Source organism: Schistocerca piceifrons, chromosome 3 (genome assembly GCF_021461385.2).
Source record: "Schistocerca piceifrons isolate TAMUIC-IGC-003096 chromosome 3, iqSchPice1.1, whole genome shotgun sequence".
NCBI classification, from domain to species: Eukaryota; Metazoa; Arthropoda; class Insecta; order Orthoptera; family Acrididae; genus Schistocerca; species Schistocerca piceifrons.
In genome coordinates, this window is record NC_060140.1 from 277,884,812 (window position 1) to 277,909,329 (window position 24,518).

A 24,518-nucleotide genomic window follows, 5' to 3' on the forward strand; every position below is an offset into this window, starting at 1 on the left:
AAAGCAGACGTAGTTTCTATCCTGGTGTTTCCTTCTGTGTGGTCAGTCCAACCTTTTGTCACACTTATGCATTTTTTATGTTTTATTGTGGCCGAATCTGGCCATCTGAAAATCTCCTTGGATTACTTCAGTCCAAAAAATAAGTCCACAGATTTATGACATCGAAGTAATCAGAAGGACTGAGATAGTCTAGTACGTCGATAGCCCTTGTAACACTTGATTCTGAGGAAAAACTTAAGCTGGCAACCCTAAAATACACTCTAAGAAGCTAGTACGATGATTAATTTGTTAGTACTGTCTCAACAGAAGGTGTTACTTTAAAAAAAAAAAAACGTGAGAAGGGAAAGAACACTTATTATTGTACCATTCTTTATTTCCGTTTTCCTATCTGTACGTCTTTTATCATCTGTGATTTACTCCTCTGACTGTTGAAAATTCCCACTTAACGTGACATTTCATCTATGCTTTAGCGTCTAACAATGATTATTCTTAACAGTAATCGTATATTTTTCGCTGGCTGATCTAACGAAAGGAAGTGTAGCGGTTCAACTCCTCTTTAAAATGTACGAGGTTGATCAGACAGCAAGGATTAACACAGCCTTTAGTATATTTCCCTAACTGGAGAAAAATTCTGTTTTGAATCTGTGCATAAGACCCTTAATAACACGCAACAAGCTGTGTTAAACTTAATTCTACAAAGACAGATATGAATGACTTCCATAGGAGTAACAAGGCAGGGCTTATTCATTGCAGCTCTGACGAATGGATCTAGAGTCGTGTAACACTAAGAACTGTCTGCGATTAAAAATTTACAAAGCATTCAAATTCAAGAAGCACCATATCCACGAAAATAAGTTGCCTGTTAGAGTGGTTGGATAGCAGTAATATAAAAAACCGCAAACGTTCCGCAAGTCATCAGCAGACATTTTGTTACCCCATCGTACAATATGTTCGCCTAGTTTCGTTGGAGAAGGATATCTCAAATCTAATCAAGCCACAGACTCTACTAGATCGTAGGAAATGCGGCACCCAACATAGGAAAGACACTAAAGGGAAATAGACCAACTGAAGTTGATCGAGGACGTGCTTCTCCGATCAGTGACGACAAACTTTCACTTTGGGGTATCTTCCAACTTGGTTGGTTGGTTGGTTGGGGGAAGAGACCAAACAGCGAGGTCATCGGTCTCATTGCATTAGGGAAGGATGGGGAGAACGGAGGCGGCCGTGCCCTTTCAAAGGAACCATCCCAGCATTTGCCTGGAGCGATTTAGGGAAATCACGGAAAACCTAAATCAGGATGGCCGGACGCGGGATTGAACCGTCGTCCTCCCGAATGCGAGTCCAGTGTGCTACCACTGCGCCACCTCGCTCGGTTCCAACTTAGTAACTAACACGATACACCAATAGTCAACAACGCAGCTGTGGAAAGAAAACCTTTCCAACATCGCTGTACATATGAGAATTAACGATTACCTGTAGCTTAGGTACAAGGAAGATTCAATTTTCTGAAAATTTTTGAGCAGCCAGATCACAAGGGGGCAAGTCCAGAATAAACAGAGCAAAATGGGACTGTGTCAGATTGGAGCAGAACGAACGTGAGTGTTGATGGAGACCAAAGCCAGTGTTCAATGTGCTCTGGGCTCAACTTCTCAAACAAGAGATTAATTCTTCCCCAGGACCACTGACGTAAAAAAAAAAATCTGATACTAATCTGTTTGATTTGAATAAATTGGTTGCAGTGTTGTGCATCTAATGTGTCTCTCACAGGTGAAAAAATTTAAGACACCATCTTTTCTGCTAAGTCCAGTAATGAAAAACAACACAGCCAAAACGCCTCTATTACCGTTTACTATCGGTCACAAATTATGACACATATTGCCAACTACATATTATCATGCAGTACGGCCGTAAGAAAGAAATGTGAGTAGGTGTTTCCAGAATAGATTTTCACTCCGCAGTGAAGGGTGCGCTGATTTGCAACTTCATAGCAGATTAAAGCTATGTGCTGCACCAGGATTCGAACACGGAACCTCTGTCATTGGCAGGCAAATGCTCTACCGAATGAGCTATCTAGGCACGACTCATTACTCGTCCTCACAGCCTTATTTACGTCGATACCTTTCTCCTACCTTTCAAACTTCACAAACGTTCCGTATACCTTGTGGGATTAGCACTCCTGGAAGAAAAGGTATTTCAGAGTAGTAGCTTAACCACAACCTGTGGGAAGTAAAGCTGTGAATGCAGGTCGTATGTCGTGCCGGGAAAGCTCAGTCGGTCGGACCCGTGAGAAGATATGTCTGAAATCACACTGGGCTAGTTAAGCATTGCTGAAAAATATCAAAAAGAATCACAAAATATAGACAACTGCAGATGGTTACACGGCTATTCAGAGTTGAAGATTGAGCGAGATTGTGCAGTTGTTAAGGCACTGGACTCGCAGTAGAAATCCTCGTCCGACCGTCCAGGTGCAGATTTTTATCATTTCCCTAAATCAGTTAAGGGGCTCCGGAAAGGCTCAAAATCATGAAAAGTTCAATTTTTACTTTTTTGCGTTTTCTGAATCTGCAGACTATTACCTTTTAATAGATATATAATTTATTCAATTCCGAAGACTACAACTATTTTTAAATTTTTTTTTAAATGTGTTCTACATGGGCGTGACCCACTGTGGCGCTGTTAAACTGCTGCCAAATGGTGTTATTATTAACGTCCGTGTTCATCAGGTACATTTTAGTGATGTGAGATAAAGTATGTGTTGTGGCTAACCTGCGATGGTTCAATATATATCGCTGGTGTGATTGTCGATTGTTTCATGTTTATTTACTCTGTCGTTATCTCGAAAATATTCGTAATTAATTCTGTTTCTTGAGTCTCTGTTTTGTTGAAGTATAATAATGAGTAAAAGTAATGTTATTAGAAATCCTCTGAAGGCTTTTAAGAAAAGGAGAAATGTTGGAAAGCCAAAGGTATGTGTTATTACTGTAAACAATAAAGACGATAACCAAGTGAGTGAACCTAACCTCTCAAGTACACCTGCCCATACCAGTCAAAGTGGGAAAGAAAATACTTCACAGAAGAAGCTTGGTTCAATGAGTGAAAACTATGAATGTTTTATGGGCGAATCGGATGTGAATGAAATATTTGATATGTCGGTTCTCAAAGGATTTTTTTCAAACTGTGTAAGATGTATTCATTGTAGTGAAGTTGGTCTGGAACTCTCCACAATAAAGCACGTAGGACTTGCTAGTGAAATACAACTGAAATGTGATAAGTGTTCATACATGACCACCTTTTGAACAGTGTTGCAGTAACTGCAACTGAAGAAAATGGTAGCAAAATCTACGAACACAACAACGAGCGATGCTTGCTTTAGACAAGGAACGCCTTCGGGCTGCAGACAGGGCTGTAAAGAGTCTAGAAATACAAGCAAGAGTAAACAGGAGGAGGAACAAGAGGAAGCTGGAGGAGGAGTTTGCAGAGGATGAAGATAATCCATCCTATGGACCTGGAATGCACTAAAAAGTTAATCCAGTCTTTGTCGCTCGATTCCCAAAACTTTTATTTTCTCATACTAATTACACGTTTTCTAAGGATCTTCCAAACATATTTGTTTCAAACTGTCAGTAAATGTTACACAGTACCTTCTGCATAATTTAACACAGCCTTTTTCCAAAAAATTGTATATTTTTGAATATATAAATAAAAAATTGCAAAAAAATGTTGTGAATTTTCATTACAATTGAAAAAAAATCATCTTTAATAACTGAACTAAAATTTTGTAAAATCCCTGTGTTAAGTTGTAGCCCATATTCCAATAAATAATCTGTAAAAAGTTCAACTTCCTACCTCAAATACTTTGTGAGGAAAGATGTAATTTATAAGCGTTATTTTAACATTGCAAGTATAGGGCGTTCCGGAGCCCCTTAAGATGAATGCGGAGATGGTTCACATGGAGAGGACATGGGGCCTTACGTTTTCGTCCGAGCCTGTGCTCCATTTCTAATGACATCATTGTCATCGGTACGTTAATCTCCAATCTTTCTTCATTCCTTCGGAGTTGAAGTGACGTGTTAAACAAAGCAATACCTTAAATCAAGTCAAATCAAATGTTCAGGACAGGGTTGGTAGTGGAGATCTGGCTTGATTTTAAAAAAGAAAAAGTACTGTTTTAAAAGCATAGTCACAGAAAGGTAAAAATCCAAACTGACCCTCGTTTAATGTTCTTAACGTCTTGACGTGCTTCAGTAGTCGGCTATGGCTCAAGCACGTATGCCTGAAGACTTAACCTCGAGAAGTGTGCCATCGCCAGAGAAGAGAAGAAATATTATTCTCAGAAGTATTCACGCATCTAGAACGTGTTCAGCGGTCTGATTACATTAGTCGTATTTGCAGTGCATAGATAATTCGGCAACAAGCTACACATTATTGATTAAAAAGGAACAATCCGACAAAATTAAACAAATAGCTGGCCAATTAGTATTCGATGAGAAGGAAAAAAGAATACTGTATAAACAACTGGAAGCCTATCAATCAGTTCATAGGATATTTTCTAACCGACACGTGGAATTGTTCACTTCCTTACCGTCCATGGCCCCTGCCCATCATGTTTATACAGAACAGGGGAAAAGCGTACAGGAGATTGCGGATACGGTGCTCCTGAATGAATCCCAGACCAGATAACATCCAAGTGCCCTGTATATATTCAGGCGGCCTTCAGTACCGCATTGTTCATTGGGCGGAGAGAGGGCAACGGGGAGGGGTTGGGACAAATGGCAGGACCGCCGACTGCCATCTAGAAACCGCCAGACATGGTCAGGTGTCCAATGTTGGTATGATTTGGAACTTAGCGTGTCGGTTCCACAGACGATGTAATGATGACTGCAGGAGATGCTAATTTCATGTTGTTTTGTACTAAATATAAGTCGGTGGTGATTATTGGTTAGATAATTCAGTAGTATAGGATGAATAGCTGCAAGCAACTTGCAGGGCCGTAAAACATGTCTACTGCTGGGCAAAACGTCAATAGACCTAGCTAAATATATTGTATACGATGGTAATAGTTAAAACAGTAAAATAGGTGAAATACAACATTATATAAAACCTAACATTTCAGAATTGTATCACTGTCATAGCATGTTTTAGGTATCAGGTGCTGGGCATCTTGTAATAAAGACAACAAATTAGGAGAAAATTAACACGTTTCTTGTAGTGGCCATTTTCGCAGCAGCTGTATATAAATTGTAGTTGTCAAAGAAAATGCCTTTTTTGCAAGCTGCACATCGAAATTTTTACATTTATTTTTATTTATGCACCCAGACGTGTTTCGCTTTTTTTACAAGGCATCTTCAGTGGGTGTCCTGAAATATTACATGATTTGTCCATTTTTACACATAGGTTATGGTTTCACTTCTTGGTAATAGATTTAAAAACAGTTCCTTAACGTTTTTTGTGAAATGGAAAGGAACTTACAGGTAACTTCTAATTCATTGCATCTAAGCAAACTGCTTTTTCTCATCTGGCAATCAGGTGGACATCTTACAGTTCACTTTCAGTTCATTGTTTACGTTCCACGTCACTGTAACTGCCATCTTTTTAATACAGAGTTTCAGTTGTTTTTCTAAGTGTTAGCAACATTCTCAGTTTTCTGCATTCAACTGTTTTGTGAATGTGTGCGTGTGTGTGTGTGTGTGTGTGTGTGTGTGTGTGTTAGAGAGGGGGAGAGATTTTTCCTTAAATAAAATAAAAATTATTTATTTTATTTTTATTACTATTTTTTAAAATAATGATAATAATAATAATTATTATTATAGTTTTCTGGATATACTTATGAGAGGAATCAGATGTGTAATCATTTGTTGGGATTTCTGTCTATTATATGATCAATCAGTGTAAACAGTGAGTTGTTAGTCATATTTACAAAAAAATGGCTCTGAGCACTATGCGACTTAACTTCTGAGGTCATCAGTCGCCTAGCACTTAGAACTAATTAAACCTAACTAACCTAAGGACGTCACACACATCCATGCCCGAGGCAAGATTCGAACCTGCGACCGTAGCGGTCGCTCGGCTCCAGACTGTAGCGCCTAGAACCGAACGGCCACTCCGGCCGGCTCATATTTACAAATCATGAAATATTTCAGGACACCCACTGAAGATGCCTTGTAAAAAAAAAGGCGAAACGCGTCTGGGTGCATAAATAAAAATAAAAATTTTGATGTGCAGCATGCAAAAAAGGCATTTTCTTTGAAACAACTGGAATTTATAAGAGAAAATTTCTTGATGTTTCCAGAAAAAGTCAACAACGTTGATCAAGGAATTTTATCCAGAGATGAAACCTAATTTTCTGGTTGTTTTCGTTCCCGCAGGTCCTATGGAGCACGAGATGTACGGAAACGGCCCACAGTTCCGCCCGCTGGAGGTGAACAGGCAGAGCGAGAAGAAGCCGCACCACAAGGAGCCGGACGTGAAGCTGATACCCAGCACCATCTCTTTCCGCACCAGCAACGACATGTTCCAGGTCTGCATACAAATCTACGTCCACACGACACACTATACTGCTTAATGTTTTGTGAATGTCCATAACGAAACGTACTGTAAACGTATGGTTGTTAATACTTGAAAAACCAGACTTTAGACTACGTCTGTTACCTCGTAAACTGCAACTCCACACTTGCGCGTCAGAATTTTTTTTTAGGTACGCTTTCACTTTTCCATAGGCGTACAGAGTATATTACTGTCTCGGATCCGTTATGGGGTGGAAAGAGATTCTAAATTGACGTAAAAATATCCTTTATAGAAAAAGACATACGAAAACCGGTACGTCAGACACAACTTTCATGTGCTGACAACTGCTTTATGTCATTCTTGCTGACCACAAGTTGCTATTTTCATCTTAAGCATAAATTCTCTTATTACAATTTCCCTTTATAATGTATCCTGTGTTATAAATAGTTTACATATGGCGTACTGATGAAATTTTTCCAGTCGTAAACCGAAAGGCTTTTGACACTGTACCACACAAGCGGCTCATAGTGAAATTGCATGATTATGGAATATCGTCTCAGTTATGTGAATGGATTTGTGGTTTCCTGTCAGAGAGGTCACAGTTCGTAGTAATTGATGATAAGTCATCGAATAAAACAGAAGTGATTTCTGGCCTTACCCAAGGTAGTGTTATAGGCCTTTTGCTGTTCCTTACCTATATCAACGTTTTGGGAGACAATCTAAGCAGCCGTCTTAGGTTGTTTTCAGGTGACGCTGTCGTTTATCGACTAATAAATTCATCAGAAGAACAAAACAAACTGCAAAACCATTTAGAAAAGATATCTGAATGGTGCGAAAAGTAGCGCTTGACCCTAAATAACAAAAAGTGTGAGGTCATCCACATGAGTGCTAAAAGGAACTCGTTAAACTTCGGTTACACGATAAATCAGTCTAATCTAAAAGCCGTAAATTCAACTAAATACCTAGGTATTACAATTATGAACAACTTAAGTTGGAAGGAACACACAGAAAATGTTGTGGGGAAGGCTAACCAATGACTGCGTTTTATTGGCAGGACACTTAGAAAATGTAACAGACCTACTAAGGAGACTGCTGCATACACTGCGCTTGTCCGTCCTCTTTTAGAGTACTGCTGCGCGGTGTGGGATCCTTAACAGATAGGACTGACGGAGTATATCGAAAAAGTTCAAAGAAAGGCAGCACGTTTTGTATTATCGCGAAATATGGGAGAGAGTGTCACAGAAATGATACAGGATTTGGGCTGGACATCATTAAAAGAAAGGCGTTTTTCGTTGCGACGGAATCTTCTCACGAAATTCCAATCACCAACTTTCTCCTCCGAATGCGAAAATATTTTGTTGACACCGACGTACATAGAGAGGAACTATCACCACGATAAAATTAGGGAAATCAGAGCTCGTACGGAAAGATATAGGTGTTCATTCCTTCCGCGCGCTATACGAGATTGGAATAATAGAGAATTGTGAAGGTGGTTTGATGAACCCTCTGCCAGGCACTTAAATGTGATTTGCAGAGTACCCATGTAGATATAGATGTAGAATACAAATATGATTAATTTAACAACTAAGATCTCTAAAATATATGGTATGAAATGACGCACACGTTTCTCATTTCTCCCGAACACTCCTATTTGGATCTGTGTGTCCACTACAGATGCGCTCGGCTTAAAAGACCAATTTGACAATGCAGATGCTAAATGAATAACATTATTTCAGTATCACCGCAGTGATCACAAAAAAATGGCTTACTTAATGATATCATTCCCCTGTCGCGAAGACCTAAGGAGAAAGAGCAAGCGAGTTAAGGCGTAATTACTTCATGCAACGTAATGATGAAAATAACACGGGAACAAATGTATTGTAGTAAAGGCTCTCGAGACATGATTACTCTATACAGCGATTCTCTAATGGCATCAAGCACTTTTTTATTTACAGCTTTATCTACATTAATATTCTGGAAGTCACATTTAAGTGTTTGCCAAAGGTTGAATAGAACTACTTTCAGACTATTTTCTTTCGTTCGACGCTCGAACAGTTTGTAGCAGAACGAGCACCAAAATCTTTCTGGGTCTTTTTTTACCACGATGGTCATTTCTCTGTATGTAGGTAGGAGCGAACAAAATATTTTGGCTTTCAGAACAGAAAGTTGGTGACTGAAATTTCGTGAAAAGATCTCGCCACATCAAAAAAGACTTTTGTTTTAATGATTGCCACCCCAATTCATCTATCATAGCCGTGACACACACTGCCCTATTTAGAGGCAACATAAAACGAGCCACATGTCTTTGAAGTTTTTGAAGTCATCTGTCAATCACATCTGGTACGGGTCTCATACCGCGCAGCTATTATAAAAACGGGAACGTATGAAATTTGTTGTACCTTCTAATTGTTCTGACAATAAACTGACTTCCCCGCAAGAGTTTCTGCGTGTTGGTTCTAGCTGATGTTGTTCGTAATTGTGATCCCTAGGTATTTAGTTAAATCTACAACCTTTAAATTTGTGTAATTTATGTGCGACCAAAACTTAACGGAATTTTTTGTAATACTCAGGTGGAGCCCCCGTCTCTTCCCTTTCTATTTATTGCGTTCGACATAAACGATATTTTCTAAATTCGTGCTGGTGTCAAGGGATAGTTTTCTTGGAGGTTCCGTAAACCGGTTATACAATGACTGATTTTCAGATTCAGATTTGATTATTATGACTGTCTTTTTAACTTCTGTGATATTTATGTTTGTGAACAGAGGGGTTGTATGAAAGGTCTGCTTACTAATTAGTACAATGCATTTTCTAAATTGCAAAGGAAGTAATGGAAAAAATTTATCATGGATCCGAGGATGCATTGACCGGCCTGTACTTCTATCACAACTGTCAACTACTATTCCATCTGTGATCAATATTTGAAAAGCACAATGAAATTTTGACCATCTAGAAATAAATGCATTGATGTTAGTTTTCTGAAGTGGTTTATTAAGCCTCATAAAATAAAAAAAACCTATTGTGGTACATAGATAAAACAATGTGATACATCATCACAATATTAAATGTAATGAAAGGTTCTAAGATGGAGTGCAACACATATAGCTCCAAATGTAGTTGAGCATAATACCTTGCATTTCATCCTTCTTAAACCTAAATCCAAAAGACCTGGCACAGCTTGAACTAAGGTTATCTGTCACTTATTGAGTCAATATCTGCCACTTGTGGCCAAACAAACTTCATTCATTGTTTCGAGAGATATTTGACATAATATGTTATATGTGAATTACTACCTGAACCACAACACCTTACAATCTGAGAGATACATGACTGACATTTGTTTTTTCTTAGTTGTAAGCACATTAACAATTACAAATGAGTTTCCGTCTAGATACAGATGGTCAATGTTTGCACTCCTTAGTTCTACACTTTTATTAGCATCAACGCTGTATAATAAATTGTGTATCTGTAATCCTGGAGTAACAACGACCACTGGTGGAAGTTACTCCGAAACAGATAAATCATGAACATGACCTCAGAAATAGTAATATGCAGGAAGATATATAAATATGGACAAAAAACTTACCACTGGTCTGTTTCGAGAATTAATGAAGTTTCATACATGACACGGTTGAAAACACCGACGGCTTTGCAGTTAAATGATATCGGTGGATTTTGCACAACCAGATTTTAACCCACTTTTTGATACACACTTGTAAGTCTCACCAGGTTCGTCATCTATCGCCCAAGAAAACCAGCACTACATGGCGTCATCTAGCGTATATTGATGGAACTTTACCACCAAAAAATATACCGGACGGTTATAATTAAACTTACCCTATTTGACACGTTATAACACGGAAACTAATTACCCTACGGGTACCAAACTTGGTAGCATTTAAGTGCAGAGTATGGGGTGCATGATATCCATGCGTCACGGCAGCGCCGTCCAGTTCCAACTATGGCCACCAGATGCCGTGTTCAGTCATCGTAATTCATAGTCTCACACTCCTGACCGGTCTCAGTGTACTTGCTGACGTACCAACATGAGCTTGGACAAAAGGAGCAGGGCATTATTGGTGAAGGTCTACTATCAATACAACAGTAATGCTGCAGCTGCACTTCGAGAATATTACCGGCTGAAAGGATTACGGAAGGGTCCTCTTTCTCCGTATGCTGTGCGGAGCATGATGAAGAAGTTCGAATCAACTGGAGAACTGGGCGTCGCTCCGGGAAGAGGCCGACGACCAGTTGCATCATAGGTAGTTGATGAAATCGCTGTTGCTACGGCAGACAACGCTGCGAGCAGTTCCCGGCGGTCAGGCAGTGAGCGTGCTGTGTAACGACAGTTGAACATCCAGCGGTCCACTGTACGGAAGGTGCTTCAAACCACTCTCAAATGGTATCTGTACAAGATCCAAGTCATACAGCAGCTTGCACCACAGGACACACAACGACGTGTTGACTTCGCTCTCCACTTTCTTGCAAGGATTGAACTTGACGAGGGCTGGCCCTGGACCATCCTATGGACAGACGAAACTCATTTTTGTCTGATGGGTGAGGTTAGCACACATATCTGCCGAGTGTGGGGATCTTTACCTCCAGTCACTGCGCATGAAGTTCTCTGCATGGTTAACGTGTCACCGTATGGTGTGGCTTCACAGCTACGTTCATCATTGTCCAATCACTTTTGAACAGATTGGCACTCAAGGACCAAAGACGTGCAGTGTGACTGGCCAGCGTTACTGCGATATGGTTCGCCAGCATGTCATACCCGCCCCATAGGAGAGAGACGCAATTGAACTCAACAGTTTCCATGCAAGATGGGGCCCCACCGCACATCGCTCGTGAAGTTCACCTGCTTCTCCGAAACACTTTTAGAAACGATCGAATTATCAGCCGATCGTTTCCAAATGCTTGGCCGGCACGATCACCTGATCTCACTCCCTGTGATTCGTGGTTATGGCGCTATCTACCAGGGGACTATTCACAAATGTGTTCATCTGAAGCGTAACACATCAAGAGAGGCAGACAGCATACCCACGGAAATGCTTAGTTCTGCTGTGCAGAATGCAATCCTGTGCTTTCAGACTCTTCTAGACATTGACGGGTGCCATATTGAGCCCCTTTTGTAGCAGTAATGGTACCGGTATGTAATGGTACGATGTACCGTAGGAGCACATAAAAAGTGTTTCAATTGTATTGGTGCTGCATTATTTCTCTTCCCCGTGTCCTTGATTTAAATGCTACCAAGTTTGGTACTCGTACGATGATTAGTTTTCGTGTTATAACGTGTTAAATAGGAGGGAAATTATAATTATAACCATCCAGTATACTATACACCCAAGCGAGACCCAGCAGGGAGGTGTAAAACTTTTGGTGTATGAGTATCCAAAGCAATGATGACGGTCAAAGTACACTACTGGCCATTAAAATTGCTGCACCAAGTAGAAATGTAGATGATAAACGTGTATTATTGGACAAATATATTATACTAGAACTGACATGTGATTACATTTTCACGTAATTTGGGTGCATAAATCCTGAGAAATCAGTAACCAGAACATCCACCTCGGGCCGTAATAACGGCCTTGATACACCTGGGCATTGAGTCAAACAGAGCTTGGATGGCGTGTACAGCTACAACTGCCCATGCAGCTTCAACACGCTACCACAGTTCATCAAGAGTAGTGACTGGCGTAGTGTGATGACCCAGTTGCTCGGCCGCCATTGACCAGATGTTTTCAATTGGTGAGAGACCTGGAGAATGTGCTGGCCAGGGCAGCAGTGGAACATTTTCTGTATCCAGAAAGGCCCGTACAGGAACTGCAACATGCAGTCGTGCATTATCCTGCTTAAATGTAGGGTTTCGCAGGGATCGAATGAAGAGTGGAGCCACGGGTCGTAACACGTCTGAAATGCCGGCCGGAGTGGCCGTGCGGTTCTAGGCGCTACAGTCTGGAGCCGAGCGACTGCTACGGTCGCATGTTCGAGTCCTGCTTCGGGTATGGATGTGTGTGATGTCCTTAGGTTAGTTAGGTTTCATTAGTTCTAAGTTCTAGGCGACTGATGACCTCAGAAGTTAAGTCGCATAATGTTCAGAGCCATTTGAACATCTGAAATGTAACGTCCACTGTTCAATGCGAACAAGAGGTGGCCGAGACGTGTAACCAATGACACCCCATACCATCACGCCAGGTGATACGCCAGTACGGCGATGACGAATACACGCTTCCAATGTGCGTTCACCGCGATGTCGCCAAACACGGATTCGACCATCATGATGCTCTAAACAGAACCTGGATTCATCCGACAAAATGACGTTTTGCCATTCGTGCAGCCAGGTTCGTCGTTAAGTACACCATCGCAGGTGCTCCCGTTTGTGATGCAGCGTCAAGGGTAACCGCAACCATGGTCTCCGAGCTGGTAGTCGATGCTGCTGCAAACGTCGTCAAACTGCAGATGTTGTTGTCTTGCAAACGTCCCCATCTGTTGACTCAGGCATCGGGACGTGGCTGCACGATCCGTTGGAGCCATGCAGATAAGATGCCTGTCAACTCGACTACTAGTGATACGAGGCCGTTGGGAGCCAGCACGGCGTTCCATATTACCCTCCTGAACCCACCGATTCCATATCCTGCTAACAGTCATTGGATCCCCACCAACGCGAGCAGCAATGTCGCGATACGATAAACCGCAAACGCGAAAGGCTACAATCCGACCTTTATCAAAGTCGGAACCGTGATGGTATGCACTTCTCCTCTTTACACGAGCCATCACAACAACGTTTCACCAGGCAACGCGGGTTAACTGCTGTTTGTGTATGAGAAATCGGTTGGAAACTTTCCTCATGTCAGCACGTTGTAGGTGTTGCCACCGGCGCCAACCTTGTGTGAATGCTCTGAGTAGCTAATCATTTGCACATCACAGCATCTTCTTCCTGTCTGTTAAATTTCGTGTCTGTAGCACGTCATCTTCGTGGTGTAGCGATTTTAATGGCCAGTAGCGTATTTCCGGTTTACGGTTCAAATGGCTCTGAGCACTATGGGACTCAACTGCTGAGGTCATTAGTCCCGTAGAACTTAGAACTAGTTAAACCTAACTAACCTAAGGACATCACTAACATCCATGCCCGAGGCAGGATTCGAACCTGCGACCGTAGCGGTCTTGCGGTTCCAGACTGCAGCGCCTTTAACCGCACGGCCACTTCGGCCGGCCCGGTTTACGGTATTTCATAATTACAGAACACTACATGTTCTTGAATCCTACTACAAATTATTGTTAGCGGTATGGGCCCATAATTATGAAGATGAATTCAAATCCTTTTATTGTATATTGATGTGACATGTGTAGCTTTTCAGATTTTTGGTACGTATTTGTCGCCGAGCGAGCTATTGCTAAAAATGGAGATGATTTCCATTATCTTTGGTAGCAAGGCTCTTCTGCTGGTGCAGGGTGTTGTTTTTTAAAGGCGGCGCTTGCTGTTCCAGGTGACGGAGACGACGCCGCTGGGCACCCTGGCCTTCGTGCTCGCCGAGCAGGCACTGCTGGTGCGCGTGGACCCCGGCTGGCAGTACGTGCAGGTCGGTACAAGCCACGCCAGCAACCACTAACCTCAAGGCTAGTGTCTGCTTTCCTTCTCGTCTTAACCTTCTTCCAACAGCCTGGAAATCATTAAAGGAAATACAGCCTCTCCTTCCCATGTAGATGGGACGCTTCAGTGTTTTCCATTTCTTTACCAAAGTTCTTTACTCGCTTGTTCATTTACTTATCCTTCCGTATATGATCGCTTAGCTCCTTATCTCCTACGTCAGTAATCTTGTTTGTCACAAAACTTTAAAGTAACAGCTTTATCAAAAATTCCAAGCTCTTAATGAAAGTGTTCATTGCTGAAAGACAGCTATCTGGATTTTCGCAAATAATAATACTGCTATTTTAATTAAATCATTGAAAGTCTCTGTTAAGACAATCTTTATACGGGATGGTTCGCGGACTTCGGCTGTTCAGTGTAAAATTCCAAATCAAAAACACATTAAGCCGTCTGTATTTCCAATTTATTTTTTTTATGCTGCCAGTTTCGGCGTTTTACTACGCTATTTTCAGACCTCCTGACCGATGTGTAGGAAGAATCCGACCTCATGTGCAGTCTAAATGTGGGCAGTATTCAGTAACTGTTATCCGTGGACTTTTTTCTTTTTTTTAACAACGGGATCCCTTCGTTCATCGATTGCAGGCTCAAATTGCACATGAGGTTGGATTCAAAATGGTTCAAATGGCTCTGAGCACTATGGGGCTTAACTTCTGTGGTCATCAGTCCCCTAGAACTTAGAACTACTTAAACCTAACCAACCTAAGGACATCACACACATCCATGCCCGAGGCAGGATTAGAACCTGCGACCGTAGCAGTCGCGCGGTTCCGGACTGAGCGCCTTAACCGCGAGACCACCGCGGCCGGCAGGTTGGATTCTTCCCAAGATGGCGCAGTGAAATGCCAAAACTGCTCCCATCAATAAAATAAAATTGGTAATTAGAAGGCGGAAGGTGTTTTTGATCCGACATCGTACCATCATCGAAAATCCGCAGGGTGACGTAGACACAGCTGCTACGATATGTTTTTGCACTAGTCTTTCTGCACGATTCACTGTACTATCGGTGCTCTCTCTTTATCGCACGATAAATTGTTTATCAGAAGTTGAGCATCGATTTCTGATTTTTAATGCAGCATTAACGCCCAACAACGCTCTAGCAACGGTATCTATTTTGGAAATAAAAGTGGTCAATAGTTCTCCTTAACTTACCTCGTCAGTTGTTTACCAACTAGGACGAAGCCAAGGGCATACCACCTGCAATAGTACCGTGCATAGAAAAGCATTGTGGGCTTAAAAATAATATATGCATTGTAGAATGCTTTGCTTAGTGTAGTATAGTTGGTTCCAGAAGTTACCTTATGGTCGAAAAGCGTACAAACGTTAGAGGTATTTCTCTCCAGAATGATCCTCAGTTTCCATTCCATTTGTTCTGTGTATAAGAAAAGTCATAACATCCGTTGATAGGTGCTCAATTGTATTAGTGATAGTTCCCTGTTTCACGAGGTTTGCTACCTTTACATAGCTCCAGTGTAATTTTTGTGGACATGTGCTGCCTATGAAAATGTAACATAATATTTCAGTTACTGCATCTTTGCTTCCAGATATTTAAATGTTATCTCTATTGCTACAAATGTTGGTATGGGACGTTCTGTAGCAATCAACTTTGCATGTCAGTGATATTAGTGTCTTCGCAGAGATCGTACTGATTCTTCTTGCCACGAATGTTAACATCAGTAAGAACTACCACAGCTGTATTAAAATACATTTATTACCTCACGACCGGTTTCTTTCAGCGAGCACTGTTAGGTAACACTGGAAACAATTTTCGTCACAAGTTCTCAGAGAACTGTGCCGATATCATGACTCAGGTACTCCAGTCGTCCTACGTAACATTAAAGGAAGCCACATTCTGGAGGACGTTTGTGTGCTCGCCATGTTTCAAGAACGTGCCTTCATCGTTATGTAAGACAACTGGGTTATCTGAGTCATGATAACAGCATAATTCTCTGGGACTTTATGACGTAGACTGTTGGCAGTATCACCTAATGGTGTTCATTGAAAGAAACCGGTCGATCCATTACAAATGTACTTTAATACAGCTGTGGTAGTTGTTAATGACAGTAACATGAATCAACAGTAAAGAACAAAATGATCAAAATTGTCTCCTTGCTATACCATAGGGCCCTAATGTGTGGCTATTTCATTTCTATTCCTCTTCCTTTTGTGAGTACGAGCAATAGACACTTTGCATGTAATCGTGTGCACAAATGGCAAAAAAGCTGTGTCCGCAGAAAGCAGAGACGAAAGGCCACACACTAACAATCTTCTTGGAAGCCAAACTTAATGTCAAACATTCCTTTATCCCAATAAAACTTCTCATAGTTGATCTGTTAATACCTAAATGCGTTCTCGTCTTTTTTTTCTTTTTCCTCTTCCTTTTTGTCTCTTTTCATGTTAAAATGCCTGCTTGAAACGTTCTCCTCCTGTCCAAATAAAGTAAGTCTCCCATCCTCCCCTCCCCCCTCCCACCCTCTCTCTCTCTCTCTCTCTCTCTCTTTCTCTTTCTCCATATTTTTCTTCCCCCTTCCCTCTACGCCCCTTCCCTATTTCCACTTTAGTTTTAGCAAATAATCAGCACTGCGCTGAGGTTTCCTAAGTATTATTAACATAAGGACAAGACTGGTTATTTCTCTTTTGATAGCCTCTATTATTTCTTGGTTTTGTTTACAGCTTCTTGTATAGTCACGCCACGTGTAGACGGAAGTTTTTTGTAACATCGGACTGCTGCCTTTAGCTCCTTCTCCATGCACTACCGTGGACCTGACAGTATTATCTGTTTTACTCTTCCTTTGATAGTAGTCCTAAATTTACGTATTCAAATACCACAATACAAAGAAGAATTGAAACTTCAGATGCTTCTTGGTCATTGTCTTTTGTTGTCCAACTCATAATGGAGCATCCAGGTGTCGTTCTAGTCAGAAATGTCGTTACTGGGACGACTAGAGCACCAGAACTCACCTTGGCTGCTACGCTCCCATTTGTAAAATCATCAGTCAGCTTGCACAACCTTTTTGCCCTGGTATTGTGCACTGTAATTTTATAGTCTTCAGTCCAAAGATTGGTTTTTGCATCTGCCTACGCTAGTCTGCCTTGTGTAAGCCTCTTCATCTCTGCGTAACTACTGCAACCTACACTCATTTGAACCTACTTAAATACTGGAGCCTCGGACTCTACAGTTTTCATCCCCTACACTTCCCTCCACTAACAAACTAACCATTTCTTGATCCCTCAGGATGTGTGCTGCCAAACGATTCTTTTTAGATAGGTTGTGCCACACATTTATTTTGTTCCCAGTTCGACTCGGTATCTCCTCAATAGTTATTCGATCTACCTACCTACCCCTTAGCATTCTTCTATAGCACCACATTTCAAAAGCTTCAATCGGCTCTTTTCATATACTGCTTATCATACAAGTTTCACTTCCGTACAAGGCTGCACTCTAGACAAATATCTTAAGAAAAACTCCATAACACCTAAATTTATATTCATTGTTAACAACTTCCTGTTTTTCAAAAGTCCTTTTTTGCTATTACTAGTAGACATTTAATGTCCTCTGACTTCGGCCATCATCATTTACTTTTCTGCCCAAGCAGCAAAACTCAGCTACTTTCAGTGTTTCGTTTCCTAATCTAATTCTTTCAGCAGCACCTGGTTTAATTCTACTCCATTACATTACCTTTGTTTTACTTTTGTTGATGTTCATTTCGTCACTTCTTTTCAAGACACTATTTATTTCGTTCAACTGTTCTTCCAAGTATTTTGTCCTCTCCAATATCCTGCCGAGAAAATTTTTATAACTGCTCGTCGTTCCTCCGCGTTGTATACATCTAAAGGCTTTACCATCTAAACTTAGCTCCACTTGTGAATTTAGATGGCGGAGCAATTACATATATGTAACACATACGCAAGGCCACCACCACCGAAACTGAGAAGGGCAGCAGAATCTAGAATATGCAGCTGCCCTTCTCAAAATGAGCATATGATGCCATCTGTTAGCATACGTTAACATTTCCTGAAATCTTGTATCTTTCCTTCAAGAGCGTGTGTTCACTACTTGTAATACTGCCAATATGATGTTTCAGGATTGCAGCCGGTCGTCGTTTACTACCACCATGTGGACACCTGCCAGACATCTTCAGGCGAGCCGTCTAAAACTCACGTCAACTCCTCACTCACTCAGTTTGCTAGCGAGCTGTATGCAGTTCGTGCATCTTTTTTGCAAGGTCAAGCACAGTGAGAACGGACAGCGCCCTCCATATTGTAAATGTGAAACTCCTGATGTCCGGTGGGTTGACCCTAGCCGTGGCCGTCGGCGTACTTGCTGAGAACAAATCGTAGAAATAATGCGATCCCATACGTTATCCAATTGAAAGCCGCTTTCCGATACAGAACCCTTCTACAGAGTGTCCATAAAGTCCCGTTATCATTTCAAAAAATCATAACTTGAAAACTATTAGAGAATCGTAATTTACTGTAAAATGTTCAGCATCTCTCAATGCTGTTTCCCTAGACCCTTGTTGCCGATTTGACTTGGAGTACATCAAAACGTTGCCAGACGCGGAGAAGATGTAATGTGTCATCCGATATGCAGAATCCACATATGTGACAAAGGTACTGCTGGATTATCGTCGCCAGTATAGGAGCCCACCACCGACAAGAACAATCATTATCACGTGGTTCAGAAACTTTAGAGAGACAGCCAGTGTCGTGCTGGTCCCATCGCATCGCTTCCACTCTCTCCTGATGTCACACCATTCGGCTTCTTGTATGGGGTTACGTCAAGGATGGCGTGTACACAACACCAGTCAATGACATTGTTGTCTTTCGTGCACGATTCAATCAAGGACAATTGTTGGTGCACAGTGCTGACCCAACCATGGACAGAAAGCGAATATCGCCTTAATGTTTCACTAGCGACGAACTGACTTTGGACGCCTTTTAGAAACAGCTTATGTGACTGGATTTGTGATTTCCTGTCAGAGAGGTCACAGTTCGTAGTAACTGACGGAAAGGCATCGAGTAAAACAGAAGTGATATCTGGCGTTCCTCAAGGTAGTGTTATAGGCCCTTTGCTGTTCCTTCTCCATATAAATGATTTGGGAGACAATCTGAGCAGCCGTCTTAGGTTGTTTGCAGATGACGCTGTCGTTTATCGACTAATAAAGTAATCATAAGATCAAAACAGACTGCAAAACGATTTTAAAAAAATATCTGAATGGTGCGAAAAGTGGCAGTTGACTATGAATAACGAAAAGTGCGAGGTCATCCACATGAGTGCTAAATGGAACTCGTTAAACTTCGGTTACACAATAAATCGGTCTAATCTAAAAGCCGGAAATTCAACTAAATACCAAAGTATTACAATTACGAACAACTTAAATTGGAAGGAACACATAGAAAATGTTGTGGGGGAGGCTAACCAAAGACTGCGTTTTATTGGCAGGACACTTAGAAAATGTAACAGGCCTACTAAGGAGACTGCCTACACTACGCTTGTCCGTCCTCTTTTAGAATACTGCTTCGCGGTGTGGGATCCTTACCAGATAGGACTGACTGAGTACATCGAAAAAGTTCAAAGAAATGCAGCACGTTTTGTATTATCGCGAAATATGGGAGAGAGTGTCACAGAAATGATACAGGATTTGGGCTGGAAATCGTTAAAAGAAAGGCGTTTTTCGTTGCGACGGAATCTTCTCACGAAATTCCAATCACCAACTTTGTCCTCCGAATGCGAAAATATTTTGTTGACACTGACCTACATAGAGAGGAACGATCACTACGATAAAATTAGGGAAATCAGAGCTCGTACGGAAAGATATAGGTGTTCATTCTTTCCGCGCGCTATACGAGATTGGCATAATAGAGAATTGTGAAGGTGGTTCGATGAACCCTCTGCCAGGCACTTAAATGTGATTTGCAGAGTATCCATGCAGATGTAGATGCAGATACTGAAGTAGCTGAACTGTTTCAGTGAATCAGGAGACGAGGTAAGCCTCCCGTAAACCTTGTTTGGAACCGGGGGATAGGATCTATTTTTAATTTATTTTTGGGATACCGTTGTCCATTACTGCTGACAGAAATCAAACCCTGTAGCATGAGGGTGATTTGGGTAACCGCAGGAGTACAGCTGCTGTTCTTCGGCACAATGGAACGTTGGCGCAAGTCGTTGGACATACCAGGCCGGGCACCCTCTATTTCCACGATGGGATCTCAGCGAAGACTACGCAATACGCCGAGGGCCCCGGCTAGTGACAACCAACCAGACAAGTCGAGTTTCGGGGTCCTGTCTGCTGGCAGACTGGTCTTGCAACAATGATTGCCACGCATACGCTGAATGCAAAAAGCGCGCTAATAAATTGTGCGACGTGCAGATGTCTGACTGGTACCCAGATGAAATATAGTGCGTGGTAGTAAATGACGACCAGAAGCATTCCTGAAACATCATGGAGTATTCAGAAACCCAGGAAAATTTCGAGATTCACATGGCATTACTTACTGGTACACATGGTAAATGCAGAGACCCAGGAATGGTGGGCCTCGCAGTCAGTAAAGTGGAGTGACTGACATGAGGGACTTTTTTTTCAGTTGGGCCTGACGATGACGGCGCCGAGCAAGGGAGCAGCCGCTCCCACGCCCGTCACCACCCCGCGACCTCCACCACCGCCGCCACCACCAGCGCCACGGAAGCGCCTGCTACACCTCAAGGCCATCAATTTCGTCGACGAACCCAGTGTGAGTATCTGGCTTACTTTATCCGTGATCTCGACTAAGCTGATTTTCTCTTCTCAGATAACCAAAATCATCCTGTTTCTACCAGGGTACACCAATAAGTATCTGCACTTTCGTTCTAATCGTCTTTAGGTTGGCAGCACAGCGTAGTACGCTCACCATCAGCTAGATGGCACCGTTATCTTCGTTTGTGCCAGGCTACAGAGTTGTCACAGCTGTCTGCTTTGCAGTTTTTGGAAGTAAACTTGGTTGCCCCCATTTTCCACGTGCACCAATGAAGAAAGGCGTTCTGTAATCCTTTTCTTGTGGCCTGAAGGTGTGCAGGGAGCTGAACACCATAAAAGACTTTCAGCATAATGCAGGGGCAGTGATTTACCACGGCGAAGTGGTTGACAGTGCATTGAACTATCCATAAGCAGCCGAAAGAGTTTGATGGATGAGGAAACAGCAGGACGTACAGTCACACCCACCAGTGATGCCAACATTGAGCGAACCTGTGAGCAGATTAGAATGATTGATGACTGAGTGTCAATGAAATGGCAAACAAAACGCACATTAGCCATGGTTCTTTATATTACATCATCAATAACAAGCTTAATTTTCGCAAAGTTTGTGCAAGATGTGACTCAAAACAACTCAAGGGCATATGTGAGGTAATGAAACAATGTGTCAGCAGCTATTGCACCGACATGTTAACGAAGGCAAAATATTTTTGAAGCAAATCATCACTATAGATGAAATGTGGCGTCATCACTTTGAACCTCAGACACATCAGGCTATGGAATGGAAACGCCTCATATCTCCAGCGAAAAAGAAATTCAATAATAAAATATTAAGTTTCAAGCCAGGTCAAGTGGTTAACTGCCCATGAGCTTCCGGCAGATATCTCCTCCGTCGTTGTCAAGTGGTGTGTGTGCCACTGCCGTGCTTATATAGCCTCGCTACCGTCAGTGGCGCCACAGGTGCTCAGTCCCGCACCATATGTGGAAATTTTCTGGTGGTACGACCGTTGCGCCCGCTTCAGCGCCCCAATTACAGGATCCCAGCCCGTACTCAGTTGCAATCCACCGTCTTTATTCAGGGTGTTGTCCGCCCCGATAGCTGACTGGTCAGCGTGACGGCTTGCCGTCCTAGGGGCCCGGGTTCGATTCCCGGCTGGGCCGGAGATTTTCTCCGCTCAGGGACTGGATGTTGTGCTGTTTTCATTATCATCATTTCATCCCCATCCGGCGCGCAGGTCGCCCAATGTGGCGTTGAATGTAACAAGACCTGCACCAAGGCGGCCGGACCTGCCCCGTAAGGGGCCTTCCGGCCCATGACGCCAAACGCTCATTTCCATTGAGGGTGTTGTCCCATATTTTGATGATGTATTCGCACAGAAATTCAAGGGTTAATCCTCAGTAGGAAAAGCGGTGCTTGTAGATTTTGGGGCACGGAGGACCAGTTTTACCTCTTTTGTGCCGTAGCTGAGAGAGCGACGATGATTAATAAACCCAGGCAGCAAGAACAAATTTTTATTTTAACTCGTAAAATGAGTACAACAAAAGAGTTATTTAGGTGTGAAGCAGCACTATTTGATTCTAGCCCAACGATAGCCGCTGACTGGGAGAGTTCTTACAAGGGCGACGTCACTGCAGCCGTATTGGTGGAGAGCAGTTAAGGCTCGAGCACAGTCATGGATAGAGGTCCTGGTGAAACGAAAGCCCGTAGCCGCTCGGAGGTACGGCTGTTGATAAAATATCGACATATCTAATATCTGATATTTTTATTTTATATGATTTTTCAGATTGTTCGTAAATATTTGAAGCTGTTCTTTTGAAATTTTAGTAAAACACAATTTTGCTTTCACTGTGTGAAGCAGTCTTACTACTTTTTTAGCTTTACCCTGTACAGTCTTTCTCTTTGATTGTGTGAATTATAGGTGGCACAAAAGTAGAAGTCTGATTGCAGTAAAGGGGGGGGGGCATGTGAGTGGAATAAAAAGATTTCCGATGTGAAGAAATAGCACGCTATTTGCGTTAAAATTGTTAGTGTGCTTTTTCTTCACATGGGCATTCTTCAAAAACAGTTGCTGAAGATGATGAACAAAAATCTAAATGACAAGACACGTCTTTGCAGTGGGCAGAGACGTGTGAAGGGAAATGTTGACGTTATCGGCACTCGGCGTTACCAACGGAAATTGCAAAGTTTAGCTTCACCACGCAATTTTGACATTTCAACTGCTAGATCACTAGCGTTGGTAGAAATGAAAAAACGGGGAAGTCGAGATGAAGTGTTTCGAACAAATCCGAAACGTGACGAAACTGAACGACAAACCCATCGGACACCCTTTATTGTGCCACTTATATGCAATTAGCATTGCTGGCAAAGTGGTTATCGCCAACATGCATCGTTCTCCTTTTAATTTTTGCTCTAAGTGAGCAGAAGTTTCGCTGGGAAGCCCTTACACATCCTCCATTCAGTCCTGATCTCCCCCCATGAAATTTCCATATTTTGGGGGCCCTCAAGAAAGACATTCGCGCCCGTCGATTTGCTTCAAACGAAGATCCGCACGCCTTGGCACAATCATGGTTCAGTAAGCAACCGGAAACATTTTTACATTGACCGTCTTGTCTCAGATTGGGATGACTTTACTGACAGTTAAGGCGATTACTTTTGAAATAATACACAGTTCATTTACTTTTTTCCATCCGTGTAGCTTTCATTTGACTACCCTTTATATCACATTGTATTAGCTGCAATGCCTCTGTAATAAAGGTATCATAAGTCATTATTAGAGCGCGTTGTACCCAGTTGCTACACTCCCTGTCCTCACAGCATCCCATGAGATAAAGTTTATTCCGTATTTCATCACTTTGTCGATGTGTTGCAAATCAACATAACACGAGCAAGTACACAGCTGAAGATAGATTATAAGACTTAGTGGTGGTAATAGCAAGAAACGGCACATACGAGGTGCGACAATAAAGTAATGAGACTGATGTGGAAAAAAATGTTGCTTACCGTTTTAGTCAAGTTTAGTTTGTCTCCCTCAAAATAGTTCCCGTCTGATTGCTCACACTTTTTCCAGTGCTTCTGCCTTTGATGGTAACATTTCTGGAACTCATCTTCTGCAATATCCTCCAAGACTCTCGATACAGCTTTTTGGACATCTTGTGTTGTTTGAAAATGGCGTCCCTTGACAGCCGTTTTGACTCTTGGAAATAGAAAAAAGTCGCACACAGCGATATCTGGTGAATAAGGTGGCTGTGGTAGTAATGAAATTTGTTTTGAGGTTAAAAATCGCTGTACTGACAGAGTAGTATGGGATGGCGCATTATCGTGATGCAGAATACAATTATCAGCAATGTTGGCACGGACACGAAGCACTCTTTTTACGAAGTCTTTCTAAAATTTCTTTGTAGTAATATTGGCTAACTGTTTGTGCAGGAGGCACCCACTCTTTATGAACAATTCCCTTGGAATCAAAGAAGCACATAAGCATGCATTTCACTTTTGACTTTGACATATGAGCTTTTTTTGGTCTGGGTGATCCCTTTGAGCACCATTGCGAAATTTGGCGTTTTGTCTCTGGATCTTACTGAAAAAAACCAACTTTCATAATTAGTGCTAACAAGGCTAAACAATTCTGGATTGA

The 24,518-nt window shown here is 42.0% G+C and overlaps 1 protein-coding gene across 3 annotated transcripts in view; it reads left to right on the forward strand.

Moving 5' to 3' along the window:
* Window positions 1-24,518, forward strand: part of LOC124788124 (collagen alpha-1(XVIII) chain-like) — a 674,174-nt gene that overhangs the window by 638,718 nt on the left and 10,938 nt on the right. For all 3 annotated transcript variants that reach the window (XM_047255257.1, XM_047255259.1, XM_047255258.1), the window contains 3 exons: window positions 6,366-6,517; window positions 13,992-14,084; window positions 20,738-20,884. In XM_047255257.1, coding sequence (XP_047111213.1) covers window positions 6,366-6,517; window positions 13,992-14,084; window positions 20,738-20,884 — 392 coding nt within the window. The remainder of the gene's footprint in view (window positions 1-6,365; window positions 6,518-13,991; window positions 14,085-20,737; window positions 20,885-24,518) is intronic.